We start from the raw sequence: 23,445 nt of genomic DNA, 5'->3' as shown, positions 1-23,445 counted from the left end.
TATTCCCCTATATCATTCGTGATATCTAAACTTGGTCAAAATCAAAACTTTTGAGGGCATCTGGTTGGCTGGTGAAGGTACCACAAACCTGGCCTTGCCCTTGGTATCGTCCACACTCACGGCATACGTGAACCCAACCACCGAGGTGTTAACCGTGTCTTCTATCAACGCCTGCTCATCGTCCGTGTATGCAAACCTGTTGAGATCCAAGCCAGAGGGGTTCACCATCGCAAGTACGGCGTTGCTGAGAATCTCAGCCGTTGGCTCGGTGATCCTTTCAAGCAGCTTGGAATACTCTGTAAATTTCAGCTGGGCATTGGGCTCCGTTTTGATATCCTCATCTTCCTCCATATCACCACTTAGAAAAGATAACCCAGAGGACCCGAACATGCCGTTGGGTTCCACAGGTTTGAAAATGATCAGATCTTTCAGATTGGCCATAATGGAGAAAGGACTCAACACTTGTTTCTCTATCCCGTAGAAATACTCTCTAATGCACCTCTGTTGCAAGTCCCTAGAGAACTTGTCATCTAAATCAACACATCCACTTGACTTGGGCATCTTCAAGACCGTGAGTCTGTTCTGGTTCGATGGCTTGATGAGTTTCTTCTTCAGATCCACGAACAACCTCTCGTGGCCTATCACAATCAACACATCGATCTCGAAATCCGATATGATGTTCTCAATAAGTTCGTAATCCGTGATTTTGAAAGCAGGAGTATCCACAACGAGCCCCGACTCGCCAACCACTTGGTCGTTACGCAGTCTGCTCAAGACGCTGATGCCGAGCTGCGAAATTTCGTACTTGTATAGCTTATCGTTATCTGAGAAACTCTCCAACCCGAAGCATTTCACTATGGGCTGCTTCTGGTGGTAGAACGTTGGACCCGTTGTTATGGTTTCTCCTAGATTCACGTTTTCCACATTCATGATGTCAGAGATCGTGGTTCCCGTGAGCATTCCAGGTATACTGAAGTTGGCTGTAGATGGGTCCAGGTTGACGAGGATTGGCTGACGGTCCATCTTGGTGGCATAGGCAGTCAGAATTTTGGCCAGAGAGGTCTTTCCGGAATCTTTGTTTCCAACTATGAGCACCTTGGGTCCGAGTCTCTTGTCGGTGCTGGTTTCGTTATAAGTGCTGGCTTCTTTCCTCAGTCTCTCCAGTGCAAAGTGTAGGTTCAGGTAGTTGGTCATGCATGATTCGTCAGAAACGTATTCAGACGAGAGTTCACATCCTGCATATTCTATTGTACAGCCCTTAAACGTGAATATACACGTTTTCATTGCTCCGGTGAAGGAGTACTCCATGTTTGAAGAAAGTTCAGTACCAAACATCTCTGCTTCTCCAGCCACTAGTCTCACTCGCAATTTGTCGGAGGAACTGCCCAGCTCAAATCTCCATTCTGAAAATGCTGATATTTCCACAGTTTTTGCATTCGGTAAAGCTGTAGCACTTCCACTGGGCACCAATGCTGAGCTGGTGTCGATGTGAGGAGCCAGTGTATCGGCCTGGTGATGGGTTAGTGACGAGACTTTGTGGTGAAGAATTCGCATTCGACTGATCTCACTTACTGATATAATTCCTTGGAGTCCAGGAATCGACATAACAGGCAATTCTACCCGATTATATTATGCTGAATGGAAACTAACGTATTAGAGTACTACTTCTTTAATGTGATACTTTTCACGACTGAAGTGTTTCTGGAGAGCTGTTTGCGTGTACTGTCAAACTCCAGCCCCCAGTCCAAATTCCCGCAAGTATGCAACACATAGTGCTTACCAAGGGATAAAATCACTCTGTATCATTTGCAAATTAAATCATCATGAGTGCTTTGACAATCGACAAGCCTCGAATTCGAGACTCGAAGTTTGTGAAGTCCTATTTTTGTTTGTCAGTGGTGGGCATATGCATATCGTTGTTTCTTGTGTGTGTCTATCCTTACACATATGATCATGAAAACACCTCTACGGCAGAAGCAAAGCTTGGCCAGATAGGATGGCGTACAAGTCTTGTTCAGCTAATTGCTGATGTACCCAAACTTCTGGCTGATATGGCGACAATCTCATATTCTTCCTTACTTATGTTAAAGATGATGGTAGTGCGTTCTTCGGCAAAAAAGATTACTCTGATTGTGGAATATGATTTGGAGTCGAAGTCCAATGGAATGAAGGATAAGGTTGTTGATGTGAAAGAGGAATTTCCTACTTGGTCAGCTTTTATGGCCGCGGGTGGTCCCTTAGCAGCTTTGGTGTTTATTAGTGATTATACATCAATAGTAGGTAAAGAGACCGGCTGGAGTTTTCAATAGTTTTTGCATCACTACACGGACGAACTGGATGACCTGATGCGGACTCCTCAGGATTAGATGACCAAACAGTCCACTTTTCTACCATATACGCGGCAAAGGGTCTCGAGGAAATTGAATCGTGAACGCGCCTTTATAAACCGACTTACTCGAAGATGCGCTGATTAGGCTGGATTAATACCTGGCCACGCCATTAGAGACGATAATGGAATTTGGATTCGCTTTTTAGATTGGGGTTATAATATTGCTTTATGGGATTGAGTGTGTATACAGTATCAAACTGAACAGTATCAAGCAAATCTAAGGCTATAAAAGAGCCTTAATTTTGCTACATGAGGCTCAACTTATGCATACAGTTAAACTTTTTGGATGTACTCAGGTTCTGCTCTCTGAGCCCATTCTGTCCAACTACCATCATAGACTCTAATGCCTTTCTGGCCCAAACCTGCGATTTCAAGTCCATACTTGAGAATACAGGCGGTCACACCGGTGCCACACATGACTATGAAAGGTTTGGAGTCGTCGATACCTTTTGCCTGGAAGTAGATCTGCAATCTCGTTTGGGACAGGAACCCGTCTTTGATGGAACCCAGAAGATCAGTAAACGGAACCGAAATAGCACCTGGAACGTGTCCAGATGATAACCCCGCACGAGGCTCTGGGGCTTCGCCTGTAAATCTTGGTGTTGAACGGGCATCCAAAAGGGTATATTCGGGACCTATCTTCTCTGCCTTGACCAATTCCAACAGTTCTTCGTAATCGATAACCTTGGTTTTGTCAAATTTAGCATGCTTGTAATCTGACTCAGCTAATGGGCTCTCACTTTCAAACGTGTCGTTGTCAACCGCATTGTTAGTCTCTTTGTAGATTGGATAAGTGTTAAGCAGATTGATCTTGGAGATATCGTGACCGAACACTTCAAACATCCAGGCAGCACGGCAACTGGAAAATATGCCCTGGTTATCGTAGATCAACAAACTATCGCCATTTTTGATTCCGAGTTTGCTGACACTTTTGTCAAAGTCTTCTGCGGATGGAAGCATGTGGGGATACGGACTGGCTGGATCCTTGATGGCGTCAATGTCAAAGAACACGGTATCTGCTGATAACCGTTCCTCCAAGTACTCACGCAATCCATTCTGAGGCGAATTGGGCATATACCAAGTTGAATCCACGGGAACCAGAGAGGGCAATTCTCTGAGCTTGGAGACCCCGGCCGCACTGACTATGGAGATGGTTCTGATGGCTGCATACTTGGAGCCGAACGTGGAAGCAAACTTCGACACGTTTTTAAAACCATTGGTGGCCGATCTCAAAGATAATTGTAACATTGAATCTGTTGTAGTTTTTGGTTCGGTTTCTGCCCCGGATTTGCTCGAAAGAGAGCCCATGGAGATAGATGCCACTGTTAGGTAAATCTACCACGCGGAACTGAGCGTGTGGCCATTACGTGATTTGTGGCTTGCTCATCGGGTATTTGGGGCCACACGCTTATCAGTAGATAACTGGAAAGTTATGAGGAACAAATTATCTAGTTGAGAAATTTATTGGCCAATTGAGTTACTTTACATTCTGTTGATCAGCTCATTCTCTAAAGCGGACTGGCTGATGCTGCTGATCCCCGTCTCGCTTCCCTCTGTGAATTCCAGATCGTCTTCGTCTTCCTCCTCGTCTTCTTCCTCATCCTCGTCGTCACTGTTCGGCCTGTTCCTCACTTTGGGGAATAATAAAGACCTATGTAGAAACTTACTCGTGGCCATCGTGTCTTTGTCTTCAAACGACGCCAAAGAGTCCACTGAGCCCACCGAGTCTCGTAGTGTGCTGGTAGAGACCTGTCGAGCACCAGACACGAATCTCCCAGACATATTCCGCAAAGGCTTGACCTCGTTTCTGGTAAAAGACACATGTTCCTTGGTGTGATCTTTGATGTGCTCATTGGCATATTTATTGTCATGCTCGCTCGTGTGTCCACTCGTGTGTCCGCTTGTGTTTCCACTGGCGTATCCACTGGTGTCCAGTATTGTGAGCTTCTTGATGGCTTCCTGGAATGCAGGATCTAACTGAGAGTTTGATCTCGAATCCAGCTTGACGTCCGGTACTCGTTGAGAATTTGCCAAATCTCCCACAGTCTGGTCGTTTGACTTTGAATTTAACATTGCATCTTCGTTCTGCAGCTTAGATTCCAGGTAGTATAATTCCATCACCTTCTTTTGTAATGACGGCACGTCAACATCCAGCTCTCGAGATAGTCTAACCCAATCGTATTTTACTTTGAGGGTTTTTTTCTGAGAAGGTCCAATCTCAACCTTCACCAGTGGTAACACGCTTCGCAACAATATTCCCTCCTTCTCTTCGTTCCATTTTTGCGTTTCCTCTCGATTTATCCCCGGATTCTGGTTGAGAGCATCTTCCTTGTCCACAGCATTCCATCCATCTGGTCTCGCGATGGGAAATTTGAGATATACAACTGCACGATCACCCTGATTCTGGGACATTGAGCTGTTTTTGAAGTCGATGTAATTATTGACATTCAATTGAAGTGTGGTTTCAGTTCCAATTGATGGAGTGGTTAATGGCTCAAGTCTGGATTCTGGAATCAGTGGAGGTGATGAGATGAGCAGTGGGTGGGGTTCCTAACTATAAATCTTTTTTATTGTGGCAATTGATCCAAAGTGTTAACAACTCCAACTTCACTCAACAAAGTCTTGCTATTTTACCACATTTTTATACACATGTGGTGATATCTGTTCCATTCCATGGCGAGCTTTATTTCTTCGGGTTCTCTCGAACAAAATCCTGCTCATTTCGTTGCCCAGATCACCGCTCTGGACTCTTATCAGTCTCCGCCATTTGCCTATCTGGACAAGCCATATTCCACCGTTAATGGAGAACCAACAGATGAGAAGTTGACACAAGTGCCTATAATAAGAGTTTATGGAAAACTACGAACTGGTCACACGTGTTTAATACACATTCACAATGTGTTTCCCTATCTGTACATACAATACACGGGACCTAAAGCTGCTGACCAAATAACAAGATGGCTGATCCAACTGAAGGACGAAATCAACCTTCGGATGTTTCTCTCATTCCAGCGTGGCAAAATTCAGCGACCAAAGAAACAACGGAAGAAAGATGGAGGAGATAGAGGAGATGGCGAGAGCGACTCGGATCAAGACGTGGATGATGCGTCAGAACAAGACGAGGATGACGAGGAACCACTCATCAAGATGAGGGCTTTCATTTCAGATATATCTTTGGTCAGGGGGGTTCCCTTTTATGGCTACAATGTTGGCTGGGATGGGTTTGTCAAGATTTCTCTGGTTAGCCCCAGGTACATACGAAGACTCACCAATGTCTTGCAAGATGGCAAAGTATTTGGAAGGCCCATTCAGCCTTTCGAAACTCACGTTCCCCTCAACTTGCAGTTCCTGAAAGATTATAATCTCTATTGCAGCAATTGGCTTGTTTTAGACTCCTGGTTCTTCAGAGCTCCGATTGTGGGTCTCAAAGGCGATGATACTGCGATATTCAATCGCATCAAATTCACAGACTCTCTGAGGACGACAATTCTCTCAAAAATGGTCACCGTCTCCGGAACTGACTGCTACAATGTTTTGGATGATATGATATTCCCGCGAATGGGCTCTTCCATGGTTGAAGTGGATACCACTGCTATCTCTATTGTGAATCTTGCTCAAACATCTGAAAGGCAAACCCATTCCAATTTTATTGAGTACAAAGCATTTCTTCATGGGAGCCAGGCTGAGAACATGACATACATAACCTCGACCAAAGAAATGATCAAGGATGCCATGTATCAGCGCTCAGTGAAGAATTTGAAAGATGCTGATAAGGCAAAGATGTTCACTGGCTCACAGCGTAACTTCGATAGAGTGACGTGGGTGGAGAGAGATACCCTGAATGACCTCTTCAAATACTGCTGTGAAATGTCGAAGTCAGAGTGGTCCAAAAAGTTCGATAAAGAGCCCGAGACATCAGATATGTTACCTCCCAGACCATATTTGAATGAGTTTCCAACCGCATTTCAAAGTATTGCGAAACTGGCATACCATATGGAAATCAATAAGTTTATTTTGCTGCCACGCTCAAGTTTGGATGCGTCCCAACTTCTTGAATCATATGCTCAGTCTCATTCGACGCAGCCCGTGCCAATCGAGGTACATGTGCCCCAGAAAAGGAAGGACACCGTACCTGACCAAACTTCTCAATCGCAGTCGCCCGTATCGAATGTTTCTGATGCCGATTTATCTCCTGCAACTAAAAAACTGAAGACAGACTCGGAGGGAGAACCCACAGAGCCAGCCACCACTAGCCCAAAGAAGCAATTGTCATTTCACATCACACCAGAGGATGCGGCTGAAGAGTTCATTGTGGAGGAGATTGATAGAGATTGGACCATGCTCAGGCAAACGCAAGCCTCTCCTGTGCTCTTAAAAACATCAAATTCTTTCATGCGCAAAGCAAATGGCACACCAGCAGCTAAAGTCGTAAGATCACTATTCAAAGAAGAGCATGCATTTTTTCCAAAAGAAGAAATTGTTGCAGAGTATGTGGGACTGCCACCGGCCAATCTTGACAACTCCGGTTTTCTCAAGTCTTTGGAGACAGAACAGGGTCTTTTGCAAATAGAATATACGGATCCGTTCTACTCAAATGAGGACCATGTTCCACAAAGACCTTTTCTCAGTAGTGGAAAGAAATTCGTTCTGAAAAGCGACTCAATTGACAATTTGAAGCCATACCACTCCATTGCCGTTCCAGAATCATCAGTGAATGCTAGACAGATGATTTGCTCTTTAGAGAAAAAACTACAACCACCAAAAGTCGCTATCTTCAAATATGTTGATGGCGTCTTGCCCTCGTATGAAAACGTTCAGACATGGTGCAAAGAGAACTCTATATCCAAAACTCAGTTCTTCAAATCTCAGATAGAGTTTGCTACTGCATCCAATGAGTATGGTTTCAAGTACAAATCTCTTGAGAGGCAGACCCCACAGCTCCAGAAATCGTTCAACGATATGACTGTACTGATGGTCGAGACACACGTGAACACGAGAGACAGGTTGAACCCTGATCCTGAACACGATCCAATAGGGGCAGTTTTCTGGAGATTCGATCCCAGCAGCATCCCCTATGACCTTAGTATCATAAATCATGGCTGTTTTGTTCTCAGAAGTGAATCAGATTGTTTGACAGAGATGGATGAAGCTTCTTTTCCAGGATTGCTTTCGACTTCCGTACAGATATGTGAAACAGAAACAGAATTGATTGATGAGTTGGTTTGCCTGATCTCTCTAGTTGATCCTGATGTTTTATGTGGATATGAAATACATGCTTCTTCCTGGGGCTACATCATAGAGAGGATGGATCACGCCTACGGGTACGACTTTTTAGCCAAGATCTCCAGAGTGAACGAAAAGCACTTAAACAAATCTAAAGAGAGATGGGGATATGTATCTGGTTCGGCCTTCAAGGTAACAGGTAGGCACATTCTCAATCTATGGAGAGCTTTGAGGCATTCTGTCAATCTATTGAAATATACCTTGCAAAATGTATGTTTCCACGTTTTGCATGAACGGTGTCCTCATTTTGATCATCGCCAGCTCACATCTTGGTTCAAGAAAGGAAGCATACAAGATTGCTCGTTTGTGATCAACTACTATACCCGGCTTCTTTCCTTGACTGCTGGTGTTCTCGATAACCAGGAACTTGTGAATAAAGCCACCGAGGAGTCTAGACTGATCGGGATCGACTTCTATTCGATCTTTACGCGAGGCTCTCAATATAAGGTGGAGGGCTTACTTGTTCGTATAGCAAAGGAAGAAAACTTCATGCTCATTTCTCCAAGCAAGAAACAGGTGTTCAAGCAAGCCCCAATTCAATGTATTGCGTTGGTCATGGAGCCGGAAAGTGCTTTCTATAAGAGCCCACTTCTTGTCTTGGATTTTCAGTCGTTATACCCGTCAATGATTATTGCATATAACATATGCTACTCCACAATGCTGGGGCAGCTCAGAGGGTATGATGGGAAGAGTGCTCAACAACTTGGTGTTGGTAAGGTCAAGCTCCCTCTTGGTTTTCTTGATCTGATGAAAGATCAGATTACGATCACACCAAATGGGGTGATGTTTTTGAAGCCAAGTGTACGCAAATCTTTGCTAGCAAAAATGCTGACTGAAATCCTCGACACCCGGTTGCTAATTAAGGACACACTATCTAAATCTAAAGGAGACTTGCATTTGGAGAGTCTATACAACAATCGTCAGCTGGCTTTGAAGTTGATAGCCAACGTCACCTACGGATACACCTCTGCTAGTTTCTCTGGCAGAATGCCCTGTGCAGAAATTGCTGACAGTATAGTTTCTGCCGGAAGAGAGACATTGAATAGGGCCATCCGTGAGATTGAGAAGAATAGTGCTTGGGGTGCCAAGATCGTATATGGTGATACTGATTCATTGTTCGTCTATCTACCGGGCAAGTCAAAGGTTGAAGCATTCACAATTGGTCGGCAGATGGCTGACCATATCACATCTATCAATCCAGCTCCAGTCAAACTGAAGTTTGAGAAAGTTTATCATCCTTGTGTTCTGCTGAGCAAGAAGCGCTATGTGGGATACAGTTACGAACACCTAGAACAGAAAGAACCAAAGTTTGACGCAAAGGGAATAGAGACTGTCAGGAGAGACGGCATACCTGCTCAGCAAAAGATTGTGGAGTGCTCTTTGAGAAAGCTTTTCGAAAGCAAGGATATCTCCAATGTGCAGGATTATGTCGAAACCCAGTTTTGGAAAATCATGAATGGGAACTTCAGCATTCAAGACTTTTGTTTTGGAAAGGAGGTGAGAATTGGGACCTACAAAAATGAGATACATGCTCCTCCGGGGGCTATCATCAGCAAGCGACTTATGGAACAGGATCACAGGTCCGAACCACAATATAAGGAAAGAGTACCATATTTAGTGGTCAAAGGTCGAAAATCAGCCACTCTGCGAGAGCGGTGTTTAACACCGGAAGAGTTTATAGACCGACAAGGGCCAGATGCGTTAGAGTTGGATTGGAACTACTATATTACAAAGATGTTAATACCTCCTCTTGAACGAATATTTGGCCTCATGGGCGTGAATGTGAGACAGTGGTTCCAGGATATGCCAAAAATGCTGAAAGTGACCTCCAAAGATCCTGCTACGACCGGAAGGACCACGATCTTAAGCTTTGCCAAAACGTTGAATTGCTTAATATGTGGACGTCAAATAGCCGCAGCTGACCCTGGTGTCTGCGACAGCTGCCTTTCGGACAAAAGTGAGTCTATTGTGAGATTTCATTCTACCCTTCGAGAGCATGAAGCAAAAGTTCTTGATATCCTGACGGTGTGTAGAGTCTGTTGCTCAATCTCACACAACACGAAACTAGGTTTAATCAACATTGGGGCTGGTCTCAAATGTGACTCCCAAGACTGTTCAATGTACTACACCAGAATAAAGTCATTGAGAGAACTAGATCGAGTGCGTGCTGCCAAAGCCCATCTACTGAGTCAGATTGATTGGTAATTGTATATTAGGTGGTTCGTCCATCATGTGTGTATTATTAGGTATCGATGCAATATGCCATTTCTTCAAGCTTTCTTGATATGAGCTTTTTCGTACTTTCTTGAGCGTGGGCAATCAGTTCAGCGTGGTTTGTAATCTGAGCTAGTCTGGTCTCTAGATCAAAGCATTTCTCGAGCATCCCCAAGTCACTGGACTTTTTGTAGAGTAACACGGCATGCTCCAAGAACCGAAGTGTTTGATTTAGTGATTCTTCTTCTCTGTCATGGATGAACTTGCATTTGAAAGTAACAGCGAGTAGATAGAAGCCCTTTGCTATCATAGCAATCTGATCTACCTGTAGTATTGACGGCATCGTTTTGTAGAGAATATCTTTGCAATCAGACCAATTTTGGTCTTCATCCATAGCCAATAAGAGCTCCACCAATGTGAGCATAGCTTTGCATGAAAGAGATACCAATGAAGTATCATATGCTAAATTCAACGCATTGAGTAAAATAGACAATCCACGGGAGGGGGCCGTCGAGCTTTCCGCAATTATGGCAGCGTAGAGTATCTCATACTCTATTAACCAGTAAATATCGTAGCACTTCCTGTCAACGAATTGCGATGAAAGCAGTTTGTGCGCAGCCGTAGAGTCTCCAACTCTCTGCAGATATGAAACTTCTAGGTATATCAACTCTGCCTCGAAATTTATCTCCTTCACTTCACTCACCTGTATCTTCAGGGAATCGATCAAAGCTTTTGAGGCATGAAGTCTGCCCTTGCAGATCCAATTAGACAGCGTGAACAGCATCTTCCGAAAGCTCCAAATTCTGCCAAGACTGACGTTGCTCATAGAAGAACCATCGTCCGCCATAATTTCAAATGCAGTTTTGATGTTTCCTTTCAGAAACTCGGCGTTCGCTCGCCTCATCAGAACGTGTGCCTCGTCGTACAAATTATGGCTGAATCCAAAAGTATCAGCCGCAACGTCAGTCATAACATTGCTCAGAGTGGAAATTCCAATTCTACTCCAATTGGCTATCTGCAAATCGCACGTTTTCAGCAGAACAGACCTTTCTGACTCCCTCCAAGGCGAACTCAGAAGTATGTAAGATGCCCTGATGAGATTATTCATGACCTTACTCATGGGTTCCCCATCAGCCATTGCTTGCAAAGCTTCAAACTGACAAGAGACTGCCTGAAGATTCAGATTGTTGACCTCTTTGGTCTTTGAGTTGAGAACTTTCAAAGTTTGCGTGATGGTATCCACATTCTCGCCTGGCGTGCCGCTTTTGTAAAGCTCGGGCTTATTCCTCATGAAATCAATAAGCCAAGTCAGCAGAAAACTCAAACAACTCATGTCCTGATGCTCCCGAGCAACAGAGATAGATTCGTCAATTGCTCGCAATGCTTCACGGTTGTTCCCAAAATGTGATTCAAGTGTAGCCAGAGATACGAGCGCGTAATGGTAAAAAACCCTCTGATCATTTGACATCATGTAGTCGAAATAGCGATGCAATTCGAATAGGGCATTCTCATAGTCTTCCCTGTTGAGGTACTCCAGGTAACTGACGTAATGCAAAGAGGGGAACAGATTTGAGGAAGCCGACATCATGGAGAGAACATTGCGAACCTGTGGCGGTGTTGGTGTACCATACGCTTCGAGTAAAAAGATCTGGTAATCAAGCAGATCGGAAAGATCAATCTCAGAGACTGTTAGGGCTCCCGCCTGCAAATGTGGGGCAAAATCATAAGAGTGATATCCCGCAACATCTGTTATGTTTGCATTTTTCAGAATCATGCTTGATATCCTGATATCGTAATCCAATTCTTTAGCATCTCGATTCTTGGGGTCGCTCAAAGGTCTGACAGGCTTGTATATAGCTCTGGTGGGCTCGCGATATTGCACAAAAGCATGCCACAAATGGACAGTTTCATCAAACTCCAGTGCTCTCAAGTTCACACTCACGTTATACACAAACTTGCCCAAATAACTGGTCTTGGCCAGCTGTTTTCGTCTCGCATCATTCTCTTTGCCTACCCTATCTTGCTTAGCATTCTCCTTCAATAACAGCCTGGAAGAACGATGAATGAGATCATAAAACATATCCATGTTCTGAACGCTCCACAAGTAGCTCAGAAAGGCGTGGGTCACAACATCAGATGTTCTTTTGGCAGTATCATCTTTGATATCGTTCTTCCTGGAGAAGTATGAGTCGATTGACTCCGAGAGTCTATCTATAAGATCTACAAGTTCCTCGTTCACCTCAGGCTTTCTAGCTTTGCCAAACTGTTTCGTAATCCCGTTTTTGAAGCCATCAATTTGGTCCACCACAACAGACATCACAGGTGGTACAACAATGGCGGGGATTCTTCCAAAACAGTAGAGAGAAATCAAGGCTAGAGTACCAATTCTAGCAGGTGATAATGCTGGCGTCAATAATAACTTTGTTCGCTGTTCATGGGGCTCCTTGGGTAGATTCATGTGGTAATTGTGGTGTTTCCCTGGTAAACAAGACGACAATAGAGCTATCTATATCACGCGTTCTCAGATCACATAGTTAATACCGAAGAAATCCACCGTGTCCCACTCAACTGGGCCTTAACAGTGAAGACAAGAGATTATTATCTCCATTAATACTGTTTGATTCTCACATTATTTCAAAAATTATAATATATAATAGTTTGGGGGTAACATGTTATATACTCATATTATTGGAAATATCCCGCCAAAGCGAGGTGATCCAGGCTGCACCACAATATCTGTCCTAGTGCCTTACTCCTTCTTCGACTGGCTCTTCTCCTTTATGTCTATCTCAGCAAGAGTATAGGCGGCGCCAGCCAGTTGGATCACATTGGTTACCTGCTTGAAGAACCAAACTGGAAGACTGACGTATGCCAGCAGCTGAGGGAATGTAATGGCCAAACCAGGAACAAGCATGAAGTCATAGTACGAAAGGTACAATGCCATGTAGAACAACTCGTTGAACATGCACACGGTGAATAACACGCTCTTTTTCGTGTAGTACAGTCTCAACAACACGTTCTGGGATTGGTCAATGTTCTTGTGTGACGTGCTTCCGGTGGACAACGCAGCATACATGTGCATGTAATGGGATGACAAATCCAACGAGACCAAGAGCTGCCACAGTATGTAATATGTGGGGTATATGACAGATAGGAAACATATCAAAGATGTTGTTGAGCATCTATCCGTGACCATGTCGAGCACAGCACCAAACCTGGTTGATTGGTTGTATTTTCTGGCAGCCATACCATCAAAGGCATCCAGTAAACACGATATTCCGTAAATAATCGTGGTGTAACGAGGATGGTCCTTCATTAGAAAGAACGAAAGCAGAGCTGTCGCTACTCTCGTGAATCCAATCAGGTTTGGGATGTAGGTAAAGATAACATTCGGATTGATATCCGCAGTATTGCTTTTTGTCATTGGAAATTGATGAGGTAGTTTTGAAACGCTTTTGTCCTACCAATATTATTAAGTCAGCGAGATTTTAATTTAGCTGAACCCTGCTTTCAAGAGATTGAGATCATTTTTCAATAGGATCCGATCTTGATACGGGTGCCACTTCCCGTCCTTTGTGCCTCTTTGGTTAAGAGCCCCTGTCTCATTTTTTGATTTCGCCTATACACGACGCTTAATTTTTCAGTTTAAAAAAAATTATGCATGATATGGGAGAAATGTACATAGGGAATAACTGCAACATAATAGATAATAATGGGTTATGCATTGCAAGATTCGTTACCGTTGGAGGTATTGATTGCCTCTCTTGAAACTGGGACGGTACGGAGCGCAAATCTCTCTTTGATTCTGTCAGTTTTGTCCACCGAGTCCGCGATAAAGACTGCTACAAAGTCTGAGTTGTCTCATATTTGTTCGAGAACTCTCAACTTGTTGAGGTCCAACGAAAATGATTTGAGATGGGTGGGATCAAAGCTAGCTGTTGTCCTATCTCTACACCCGAACATCACCTCAGAGCACGGAGCCAACATCATAAATGCGCTCGTAAAGATTCTAGAGAGTCAGTGCTATATTGATAGTGATAACCTGCACTCAAGCTTACCGTTACAGCAATTGATAACGTTGCAATCCACATGCGAATGTCTAGACTTTATTGTGGACAGGATAAGAGGAAAGCCAACACTCACGAGAGAGATCCTTACTCCTAGACTACCCAGTTGCATATCGGCGTTGGTCCAGTGTTTCCAAATTTCGCCGGTCACCATCATACCGATTCTCTACAAGATGCTGTTACATAACTCCACTACTTTCAGACCGTTTGGAGGAAAATATGAGACTAAACTGCTTAGTTTGTTTGAGAATGAACAGAATTTTGACAGAATGCCCAAATTATTACAGCAGAGCGTCTGTAAATCGATTGTGCAGTTGTCATATGTTCTTACCAGAAACCAGCCTGATGAAACATGGAACGCTAAACTGAACGATCTTATTGCAGAGATAAGCTCCACAATCTCGATCTACAAAGATTTCTTGGAGCTGGAAAGTGACTCGTCTATTGCAAGAATGCTTTCCTCGCTGCCTACTCTTGGAGAAAAGTCATCGATTTTCCCTGGGTTGGTGATTGACAGCAACGAGCCACTTGACCTGCTGAAAATCCAATCCAGACTCAGAATATTAGGCGAGCTTTTAATCCAGTACATTTCTACGCCAACTCCGTTTCCGGTGAAAGTGCCGTTGGCGAAGCTTGTTTCGATCGGAGATCTTCTGCTCTCCATTAACCTGAAATTTGTCAATGTTAAGAGAGAGATCAGATCCACTGAAATTAGAAGTGTTTTGAAATTATCGTCTGAGCGCAATGCGTCTCTGGGAGTTCAAATTTTCCGTGCTTTGATCTCATCTTTCAGAGGAGAGATGTCGATTCATGCCATGTCAATTCTGGCATCATTGAACTCCATAATTCCAATGACCAAGGCTCGAGGAAATAAGTCCAAGGTTGATGATTCTCGGATCTATGAATTGTCTGAGTTGATATTTCAGATAATTGATTGTTCTTCCGATGTTTTGGGCCTGTTCAACTGGGTCAATGACTCTAACGTTATAAATGATGTGGTGGAAGCTGGTCTGATTCTTGCTAGACCTCCACCTGAAGCACAGTCTTCCATTACCAATGGCCCTTCAGGAAAGAACACGAAGAAGAACAAAAATGGATATTCTGCTTCATTATCCGATGCAATGTCTCATGGTTCTCTCTTTGTGTCTTCGATATCCACAGAAAACAGAAATCTTTTGAGACGTTTTTTCACCCAGTCCCTGAGCACTTTTGTTCTGGCTGCATCTAAGAGGACAGAGGTAATAAACTATACGCTAGTTGATGCGGTATCTCATATGGATGAATTACGGACTCCTTCGCTTGTTCCAAAAGACCTTGTTGAATTGTTGAGAGCTGCAGTGGTTTTCCCTGAAGGACAGGGAATGGTGTCTGTACTGCCCATTGTTACTAGCCTCATCGGTAATGATAACTTCGTGAGCGTCTTGGCCTCTCCAAGATTTCCATTACTTCCCCAGAGACAGGTTGTTATTGCTGAGGCTAATGTCGAATCTGAAGAGTCCGACGATGAAATTGAGCAATCTGCTGTTGATGACGGTGATGAACACATGGACGACGCAGAAGAATCACCATTGAAAAAGCAGAAGACGAGGAGCTTCGAGGTTGAAGTGGCCCCGGTCCAGGTAACCGGGGCCAACGTACTTTCTAAACCTCTGAGTCCTGTGATTTTACCTCAACAAAAATCTCAAGAACCAGTTTTGGTTGAAGACACAAAAATTGTCCAAGCAGACCCAATAACGAAAGAGGCTGTCGCTGCAGCTGCATCCGACGTGGAGTCAGACTTCGAGATTCCAGATATAGTCATGGAATCTGACGATGAATAAAAGCTTTTTAAAGATATATAGATGTCTGCTCGATCGGAAAGTCTAATAAAATAAAATAAAAAGCATTCTTCCCAAATTCGAGATGTCACTAGTTGAAGATTATGCCATTGCCATCAGTTTCTTTGAGCATTGTCGATCTAGCACCTAACATACGGGTTTCGACCTAGTGAAGTTTGCAGGAAGAACCCACCTTGAAGGTGCAATCGGACTACAAATGAATTAGTTTGAGAGAAATCAAAAAAAGTCTTCATAAACTCGGTTTATAAAGGCAATTACATAGTGTGTAGACAATGACATCCTTCGTGGGGGATCAGAAGTTCTCATACGCGTCTTGTTAAAGTGTAACAAGAATGGTTGCGCAGACGCTGTCACCAGAACATCCCAGAACAACAGAGTTGAACGTTCCAAAAAGGGGGAATAGTCTTGAGTTAAACGCGAGAATTCATCATATTTTGAACTTGGAAGGTCATAAGGAAAAAAGCCTTAAGCATGGAAAACCCAGGGACGACGAGAATTTTTTAAAGCCCTGCAAATGGTTTGGGCCTCGCACTTCCTTGAGAAGTTACCCATACACTACCAAAAAAATTTGAAGTGATAGCGGTCTATGCAGATAATGTACAATTTTCTAGTAGTTACCAAAACTGAACCCATATTCCTATAATGGCTATTGGGACGAAGACTAAAGTGAACGGCAAGACCAATGGGTCTAAGTCCTCGAAAAAGGAGCTCAAAAATCCAACGCTGTTTTCCATTGAACAGTGTGCTGAATACAGACAAGAACTCCTTCAATCTACGAAGAACATAAACCTGATCTCCGAGTTGCTGCAGAATTTTAAGCTGTCCGAACCGCTTATATTGCGGTCGAAAGTTTCTGATAACGATCTTCAGAAGATTTCGGCGTTGAGTGTGACCCTGGCGCAAGTTTTTTTGGATTTCATAAAGACTGGCAGACTCAAAGTTTCCAAAAGTGCAGGCGACAAACAGGCGATGGTAGCAAAATGGCTGAAATCCAAATACAGTGAGATGAAGACATTCATGATACATATTCTCTCACTACCAGAAGCTCTAGACTTGAACGAGGATGTGAAGTCTTTCAAGATTGGTGTGCTTGAGATTCTGATGAAGCTTCTCAAGGCCGAGTCCGACAATATGGGATCTGGCGAGGAACCGTACTTTTCCACAAAGACTTATGGCGAAATAATCTATGGAGTTTTGCTGTCTGGGGATATAAGCCAGATTCTGAGTGATGGTACAATTGACAACTACCTGTTGTTGGAGTTCATGGATTCCTATTTCAACAGGTATTGGGATCTGAAGTACTATTTTATGTCAGAACTCAAGAAACAGCTAGAAGCAGATATTATGCAGCTGGATAATGACAGCAAGAAAGTGGTGTTCTCCAGTTTTGCTACGCTTGTGAAAATGAAGAATGTCATCAACGATTTTGAAAAGACAGTGAAGAAGACCTACACCAAGAACCCACCAAAAGTGATATCTCAGCAGACAGTTTTCAAGCAGAATTTTGAGAAGAACTGGATTACTTTGCTGAACTTTCCTTTGGAGCTTTCTCAGTACAAACTCGTGTTGTTAATGGCTGATAAGCGTATGATTCCTTTCTTCAACAACCCAACCAAACTCATGGATTTTCTCACCAACTCATATGATACAGGCTTCAGCTCTTCCGATATCACCATCTCCATTTTAGCTTTGAATGGTCTCTTTGGTCTCATGAGACGCTTCAACTTGGAATATCCAGACTTTTTCAAAAAACTATATGCTATTTTGACTCCAGAATTACTGCATCTAACCGTGAAATCCAGGTTTTTCAGACTGCTCGATGTGTTCATGGGTTCCACTCATTTGTCTTCATCTATCGTTGCATCTTTCATCAAGAGGCTGGCCAGAATCGCGCTTACAGCTCCACCATCCGGTGTTGTGATAGTCATTCCTTTCATATACAATCTCTTGAAAAGGCATCCAACATGTATGCTGCTTCTGCACAACACCACAGAATTTGAATCTTTCGAAGATCCATTTGATGAAGAGGAAGAAGACCCATCCAATACCAACGCTCTCAAGTCTTCCATCTGGGAATTGCAAACGATGATGAACCATTACCACCCCAACGTTGCCTCTTTGGCCAAGATTCTGCAACAGCATTTTAACAAGTACAGCTATAATATGGAAGACTTCTTGGACTGGAATTATAACAAGTTTATAACCACCGAGTTTGAGAAGAAGGCCAAAGGTGAAGTTGCTGTTGATTACGAGAAATGGGATACTGTGCTTGGATTCGAGTCATCATACCTACCCGGATTCGAGTTTTGAACTGCGCTATTTGAGAAAATTTGTAATCTATAAATAAATTAATAGCGACTTATTGCTATGCTTGGAATCCCGTGTTTTGTATCGTTGCAACAGCAAGCTGATACATCCAAATACTCACGGCCGTGGTTGGAGCAGACTTGATAAGTGCTGGGGAAAGACCATGGTAAAACCCTAGAACTCCTTCACGGGTGTAAACTGCCCTAATCAGCGAAGTCATTTTTGCATCATTATTTGTAAGTTGCATTCTCTTTCTGATGAGGTCGAGCGGAAAGACCACAGTTTTGGAAAATGTGCCTGCTATCAAGCCACAAAATGGCGATAAGAAAGACAATTCTGCATGCTTGTCTGTGGCCTCACTTAAAAATTCGTAAGCACAGAAGGTTGATCCACTAGAGACGGCCATAGCTAACAACGATGGTGAAATTCCTCCAAAGAACCCTCGTATTCCTTCGGTTCTTGCGATATAGGATATGGTGCCAAAGAATGATAGGAACTTCTTCGATCTGTTGAATGCAAATCTCGTTCTCATCACATCGAACGGGTATGAAATTGCTGTGCCGACTGTCCCCGAAAGAGATCCAATCATCAACGAATGAAACGAGCTAGGCACCTGCAAACTATGAGCGTTTTCGAAGCTAGTGAGCGCGGTATTGAAGGTCGAATATGCAGTGAACTGGGTTGCCCCGTATAGTATGTACATGATTTCAGCGGGCACATTACCCTTCCAAAGCGATCGCACTCCGCCTTCTTCCTTGGCTATTGTGACTATTGTGTTCAGGATTCCCTTGTATTTGACAGGCAATGCCTGCTGACCCTTGGCTGGTCTATCCTGCAGCTGAAGCCTTATCTTCACTATGTCCAAAGGAGCTGTCACCATACGAGCCACCATGCCTGAGAAAGCCCCAGCAGCAGCCGATGTGGAGGCATCCACATCTACCCCACGACGAAGATTATCTGTGACACCAACCATGCCTGATCATCAACGCGTCATTCGCTGTTCGAAAGATTTGAGCTGCAGAAAGTTCAAAATTGTTTTTATTTGCTGACAAAAATATTACGCAAGCATCGCATCGTTCTTCACACGACCTTCCAAAAAATCTTAGGGTTGAAGCTTTTGCGGTGCATATCTCCTGTTCAAACTGCAAATATAAGCCTATAAATCCAGGCATGACGACAAGTTTCAACGCCGAGCTCGGTATATTGGACCGTGTTGATGGGTCTGCAAGTTATAAGTTTGGTGCAACGAGCTTGATATGCTCCGTAAGTGGTCCGATAGAGGCCAAAGCTAGGCAGGAGCTGCCGACTTCAGCAGCTTTGGAGGTGACGATACGCCCTGATGTTGGAGTATCGTCCACGCGTGAGAAGCTAACCGAGGACAAGCTGAAGTCCGTTCTGGGAAGTGTGATCAGCACATTCCTCTATCCAAGACAGCTGATACAAGTGGTGGTGCAGATACTGGATGCAGGTGAGGCACCCTGCTATGTTGTGCGTGAGCTTGTGGGATGCATAAATGCGTGTTATTTGGCATTGATTGATGCAAAAGTGGGAATTTCCGAGTCATTCTATGCCAAATGTGTGGCCATAGAGCAAAATACAGGAAAGCTCATCCTAGATCCAACTGACAGAGATCTGACCTCGAGTAAATCTCACCATGCGGTCTGCTTCAGTCTGGGTAATGGCAAATCCAAATCACTTCTCTACTCTGAGTCTTTTGGGCAATTCACCGAAGAAGAGTTGCTCAAGGTACTGGACTTTGCCGCAGAAGCCATTGAACAGGAAAACATCGGGGTGAGGAAGGTGATATCAGAAGCCGTCTCCAATGACTACGTTTGGATGAGTTAATTACAGACGAAAATCAACTTTGTACATTTATGAAAAATAGAATAGTGGAAGAAATTTATAACTTCAAACGCTCCAGGTTTGCAATTGTAGCCTTCAATCCATCAATCTCTGCAATGCACTTTTCATGACGTTCCTTGTTGAGTACTTTGGCATCACTCGAGGCCTTCTCTGCATAATCCTTACCGTTGATGGTCTTCTCAATGGACTGGAGTTGGGTCTCCAACTTGCCCAGCTTTCCGTTCGTCTTGGTTATTTCGGCATCAATGTCGATGGCACCTTTAACCAAGACATGAACATTACAGTCTGGCGAAACGGCTTGCAAAGCACAACCATCTGGAACTTGGGAAGCGTTACTGACAACCTCGATTTCGTTCACAGCCTTGATGAGGGAGACGATGGAAGACTCTTGGTCCTTAGCAATGTTGAAAACTCTTTCCTTGGAAGACTCAACGAAGATCTTTCCGTTCTTGACAATGTTGTACTGAGCGAGCAAGGATCTGGCTCCCTTGGTGATCTCGAGGGCTAGCTCGTAAGCAGCCTCGGCCTCCGTGTTGAAGTACTCCTCAACGTAGACTGGATAAGCAGCCTTGACGATGGTTGGAGAAGTTTCAGAAGAACGGCGAGGCAATCTCTGCCACATCTCTTCGGTGATGAACGGCATGAATGGGTGGATAAGCTTCAAAGCAGCATCAATACATGTGTATAGTGTGTCTCTTGCAGACTTCTTCTGGGCATCAGTGCCCTCGTTGATCAGGTACTTGGAGTTCTCGATGTACACATCACAGAGCTCGTACAACCAGAAGTTATAGATGGCTGTCGTGGATTCCAAGAAATCACGCTTCTCCAAGCTCTCGTTCACAATCTTGGAAGTGACGGTAAGCTTGTGAAGGATCCACTTCTCTACCAGAGACTCGTTACCGGTCAGCTTTCCAGTTGCAGGAGGAACGTAATCGTCACCCAAACGCATCAACACGAACTTGGTAGCTTGGTACATCTTGTTGCAGAACTTACGGTATCCCTCAACACGTAGAATATCCAGGTTGATATCACGACCACCTGTTGTGTAAGCACAGAGGGCAAATCTCAAAGCATCAGTACCACATTCAGGAATACCGTTTGGATACGATTGCTTTTGACCCTCTGTGGCCTTTACAAGTTCCTTTGGATCTAAGTTACCAACGAGCAACTGCTTGTGCAAATCCTCAAGGGCAATACCGTTAATAACGTCAGTAGGGTCAATGACATTACCCAGAGACTTGGACATCTTACGGCCCTGAGCATCACGAACAAGAGAGTGGCAGAACACCTCCTTGAATGGCACTTGACCAGTCAACTTGATACCCAACAAAATCATTCTGGTGACCCAGAAAAACAGAATATCCCAGCCTGTTTCCAGCATGGACATTGGGTAGAAGGTCTTCATGTCTGGGGTCTTTTCGGGCCATCCCAACGTGGAAAATGGCCACAAACCAGAAGAAAACCAGGTGTCCAAGACATCTTCATCCTGTTCCAGAGTGTACTTCTTTCCTGCAAACTTCTCGGCAGCATTCTTCTCGGCCTCGGCCAAATCTCTACCAGGAACCCAGAAGGCACCGTCGTTTCTGTCATTGTCCTCACCTTCAATATTCACGAAGTAGACAGGACAGCGGTGACCCCACCACAGTTGTCTAGATATACACCAATCCTGGATGTTCTCCAACCAACGGAAGTACTCGTTTTCGGAGACCTTTGGAGAGATGGTGATCTCGCCATCACGGACGGCCTTGATAGCAGCGTCCGCCATTTTCTTCTGCGAAACCCACCATTGTGGCTTTAGGTATGGCTCAACAATGTCACCCGAACGAGAACATATTGGCAAGGTCATCTCGTTGTCTTCCTGACCGATGTAAAGACCCTTCTGCTTCAGTTCTTCAATAACGACCTTACGGGCATCAAATCTCTTGAGCCCCTGGTACTTTCCACAGTTCTCATTCAAGAGACCATCATCAGTGAGGATGTTGATGAACTCCAAGTTGTGACGCTTACCAACCTGGTAATCGTTCATGTCATGACCGGGAGTGATCTTCACGGCACCAGTACCGAACTCCATGTCGACATTCAGCTCATCAGTGATGATCGGAATCTGGCGATCCAAAAAGGCGTGCTTGACAAACTTGCCGTGCAAGTGCTTGTAACGTGGGTCATTTGGGTGTACTGCAACAGCTGTGTCACCGAAAATGGTCTCTGGACGGGTTGTGGCCACAATGAGCTTCTCGTCACTGTTAACAACCTCGTAAGCAAACGAGGTCAAAACACCAAACTCAACCTTTTCATCGTATCCTGGAACGGACAGCAATGTTCTTGCTGCGACGGTCTTATTGTCGACCTCCAAGTTGGACAACGCAGTGTTCAACTTGACAGACCAGTTCACAAGACGGTTGTCACGGTAGATAGTACCGTCCTCGAACAAGCGGACAAAAGCTTCAGTAACAGCCTTTGAACGAGCCTCATCAAGAGTGAACGCAGATCTGTTCCAGTCGTACGAAGCACCCATCTTTAGGAACTGGCCCTTGATTCTGTTGAGATAAACGTCCTTCCATTCAAAAACCTTCTCGATAAAAGCTTCACGTCCAAGGTCGTATCTGGTCTTCTTCTCCTTTGCCCATAGATTCTTCTCGACAACAGATTGGGTCGCGATACCGGCGTGGTCGAACCCAGGCAAAAACAGGACGGTCTTGCCCTTCATTCTGTTGTAACGGATGAGCGAGTCCTGAATAGCAATTGTAAGAGCATGACCAATATGAAGAGCACCGGTGATATTGGGAGGTGGTGCTGGGATGGAGAAAACCCCAGCTGGCTTGTAGTTTCCGTCCTCTGCGAACTCGGGTTCGAAGAAGCCTTCTTTGACCCACCAGTCATACCATGACGATTCGATATTCTTAGGACTGTACGCCTTCAATGAAGGGTCATCAAGAGAAACAAGAATTTTCTTCTCGCCAGACTTGGTTTGGTCAACAAAAACAGGAGCGGCGGCTGGCTTCTCAGAGGCCTTCTCCTTCTTCTTCTCGGAGTTGGCTGTCTGGTTAGCCTTCAGACTGTCTTGTTTAGCCTTTTTGGCATTGAACTTGGCAAGCTTCTCGGCCTTCTTGCGCTCTTTCTCCAACTCCTTTTCAGTTTTGACCTTTGGAGGCTGGTCACTTGCAATCTGTTCACTCATCTTTGGATACTGTAAAGAGAAGTTTCTGACACTCTGATGAATGGTTAGATTCGATCATGATTTGCTTAGGAATGGGAAACTTACTGCAGCTGGATTATAAGCACGATAGTTACAGACTTTGAGTATTTGTCTGTAAATCAGCATACAACTTTGGCGAAAGTGATGATCTAGACTGACAGTGACTCACCAACCCGCATCTTGACCGGAAATTTTCTGTGAACGCTGAACAGCGTTATGTGCCCTTGCCCTGCGATGCACTGCTTTTTTTGTACGAAAGCGATGCCTTGTTCTTTATCACTTGTGTCA

General features: G+C 44.3%; 12 protein-coding genes across 12 annotated transcripts; 5 read left to right on the top strand and 7 right to left on the bottom strand.

Moving 5' to 3' along the window:
• Positions 1-12: 12 nt before the first annotated feature.
• KUCA_T00001680001 (uncharacterized protein) lies at positions 13-1,605 on the bottom strand (the record flags this gene model as incomplete). Its single annotated transcript, XM_022603884.1, has 2 exons — positions 13-1,509; positions 1,573-1,605. 2 exons carry the CDS (start codon positions 1,603-1,605, stop codon positions 13-15), a joined length of 1,530 nt encoding a protein of 509 aa, XP_022457721.1.
• Positions 1,606-1,823: 218 nt separating this feature from the next.
• KUCA_T00001679001 (uncharacterized protein) lies at positions 1,824-2,309 on the top strand (the record flags this gene model as incomplete). Its single annotated transcript, XM_022603883.1, has 1 exon — positions 1,824-2,309. One exon carries the CDS (start codon positions 1,824-1,826, stop codon positions 2,307-2,309), a length of 486 nt encoding a protein of 161 aa, XP_022457720.1.
• A 353-nt stretch (positions 2,310-2,662) lies between these two features.
• KUCA_T00001678001 (uncharacterized protein) lies at positions 2,663-3,697 on the bottom strand (the record flags this gene model as incomplete). The annotated part of the gene is made up of 1 exon (XM_022603882.1): positions 2,663-3,697. One exon carries the CDS (start codon positions 3,695-3,697, stop codon positions 2,663-2,665), a length of 1,035 nt encoding a protein of 344 aa, XP_022457719.1.
• A 174-nt stretch (positions 3,698-3,871) lies between these two features.
• Positions 3,872-4,801, bottom strand: KUCA_T00001677001 (uncharacterized protein; the record flags this gene model as incomplete). The annotated part of the gene is made up of 1 exon (XM_022603881.1): positions 3,872-4,801. One exon carries the CDS (start codon positions 4,799-4,801, stop codon positions 3,872-3,874), a length of 930 nt encoding a protein of 309 aa, XP_022457718.1.
• A 261-nt stretch (positions 4,802-5,062) lies between these two features.
• On the top strand, positions 5,063-9,877 carry KUCA_T00001676001 (uncharacterized protein; the record flags this gene model as incomplete). The annotated part of the gene is made up of 1 exon (XM_022603880.1): positions 5,063-9,877. One exon carries the CDS (start codon positions 5,063-5,065, stop codon positions 9,875-9,877), a length of 4,815 nt encoding a protein of 1,604 aa, XP_022457717.1.
• A 37-nt stretch (positions 9,878-9,914) lies between these two features.
• On the bottom strand, positions 9,915-12,344 carry KUCA_T00001675001 (uncharacterized protein; the record flags this gene model as incomplete). Its single annotated transcript, XM_022603879.1, has 1 exon — positions 9,915-12,344. One exon carries the CDS (start codon positions 12,342-12,344, stop codon positions 9,915-9,917), a length of 2,430 nt encoding a protein of 809 aa, XP_022457716.1.
• Positions 12,345-12,635: 291 nt separating this feature from the next.
• On the bottom strand, positions 12,636-13,310 carry KUCA_T00001674001 (uncharacterized protein; the record flags this gene model as incomplete). Its single annotated transcript, XM_022603878.1, has 1 exon — positions 12,636-13,310. The coding sequence occupies one exon, from the start codon at positions 13,308-13,310 to the stop codon at positions 12,636-12,638; it is 675 nt and encodes a 224-aa protein (XP_022457715.1).
• A 288-nt stretch (positions 13,311-13,598) lies between these two features.
• Positions 13,599-15,773, top strand: KUCA_T00001673001 (uncharacterized protein; the record flags this gene model as incomplete). Its single annotated transcript, XM_022603877.1, has 1 exon — positions 13,599-15,773. The coding sequence occupies one exon, from the start codon at positions 13,599-13,601 to the stop codon at positions 15,771-15,773; it is 2,175 nt and encodes a 724-aa protein (XP_022457714.1).
• Positions 15,774-16,433: 660 nt separating this feature from the next.
• KUCA_T00001672001 (uncharacterized protein) lies at positions 16,434-18,101 on the top strand (the record flags this gene model as incomplete). Its single annotated transcript, XM_022603876.1, has 1 exon — positions 16,434-18,101. The coding sequence occupies one exon, from the start codon at positions 16,434-16,436 to the stop codon at positions 18,099-18,101; it is 1,668 nt and encodes a 555-aa protein (XP_022457713.1).
• Positions 18,102-18,156: 55 nt separating this feature from the next.
• On the bottom strand, positions 18,157-19,071 carry KUCA_T00001671001 (uncharacterized protein; the record flags this gene model as incomplete). Its single annotated transcript, XM_022603875.1, has 1 exon — positions 18,157-19,071. One exon carries the CDS (start codon positions 19,069-19,071, stop codon positions 18,157-18,159), a length of 915 nt encoding a protein of 304 aa, XP_022457712.1.
• Positions 19,072-19,268: 197 nt separating this feature from the next.
• KUCA_T00001670001 (uncharacterized protein) lies at positions 19,269-19,943 on the top strand (the record flags this gene model as incomplete). Its single annotated transcript, XM_022603873.1, has 1 exon — positions 19,269-19,943. The coding sequence occupies one exon, from the start codon at positions 19,269-19,271 to the stop codon at positions 19,941-19,943; it is 675 nt and encodes a 224-aa protein (XP_022457711.1).
• Positions 19,944-19,998: 55 nt separating this feature from the next.
• Positions 19,999-23,139, bottom strand: KUCA_T00001669001 (uncharacterized protein; the record flags this gene model as incomplete). The annotated part of the gene is made up of 1 exon (XM_022603872.1): positions 19,999-23,139. One exon carries the CDS (start codon positions 23,137-23,139, stop codon positions 19,999-20,001), a length of 3,141 nt encoding a protein of 1,046 aa, XP_022457710.1.
• Between the last annotated feature and the right edge of the window lie 306 nt (positions 23,140-23,445).

This window comes from Kuraishia capsulata, genomic scaffold, assembly GCF_000576695.1.
Source record: "Kuraishia capsulata CBS 1993 genomic scaffold, Kuraishia_capsulata_scaffold_2, whole genome shotgun sequence".
NCBI lineage: Eukaryota > Fungi > Ascomycota > Pichiomycetes > Pichiales > Pichiaceae > Kuraishia > Kuraishia capsulata.
This window is presented reverse-complemented; position numbering and strand designations above follow the sequence as displayed.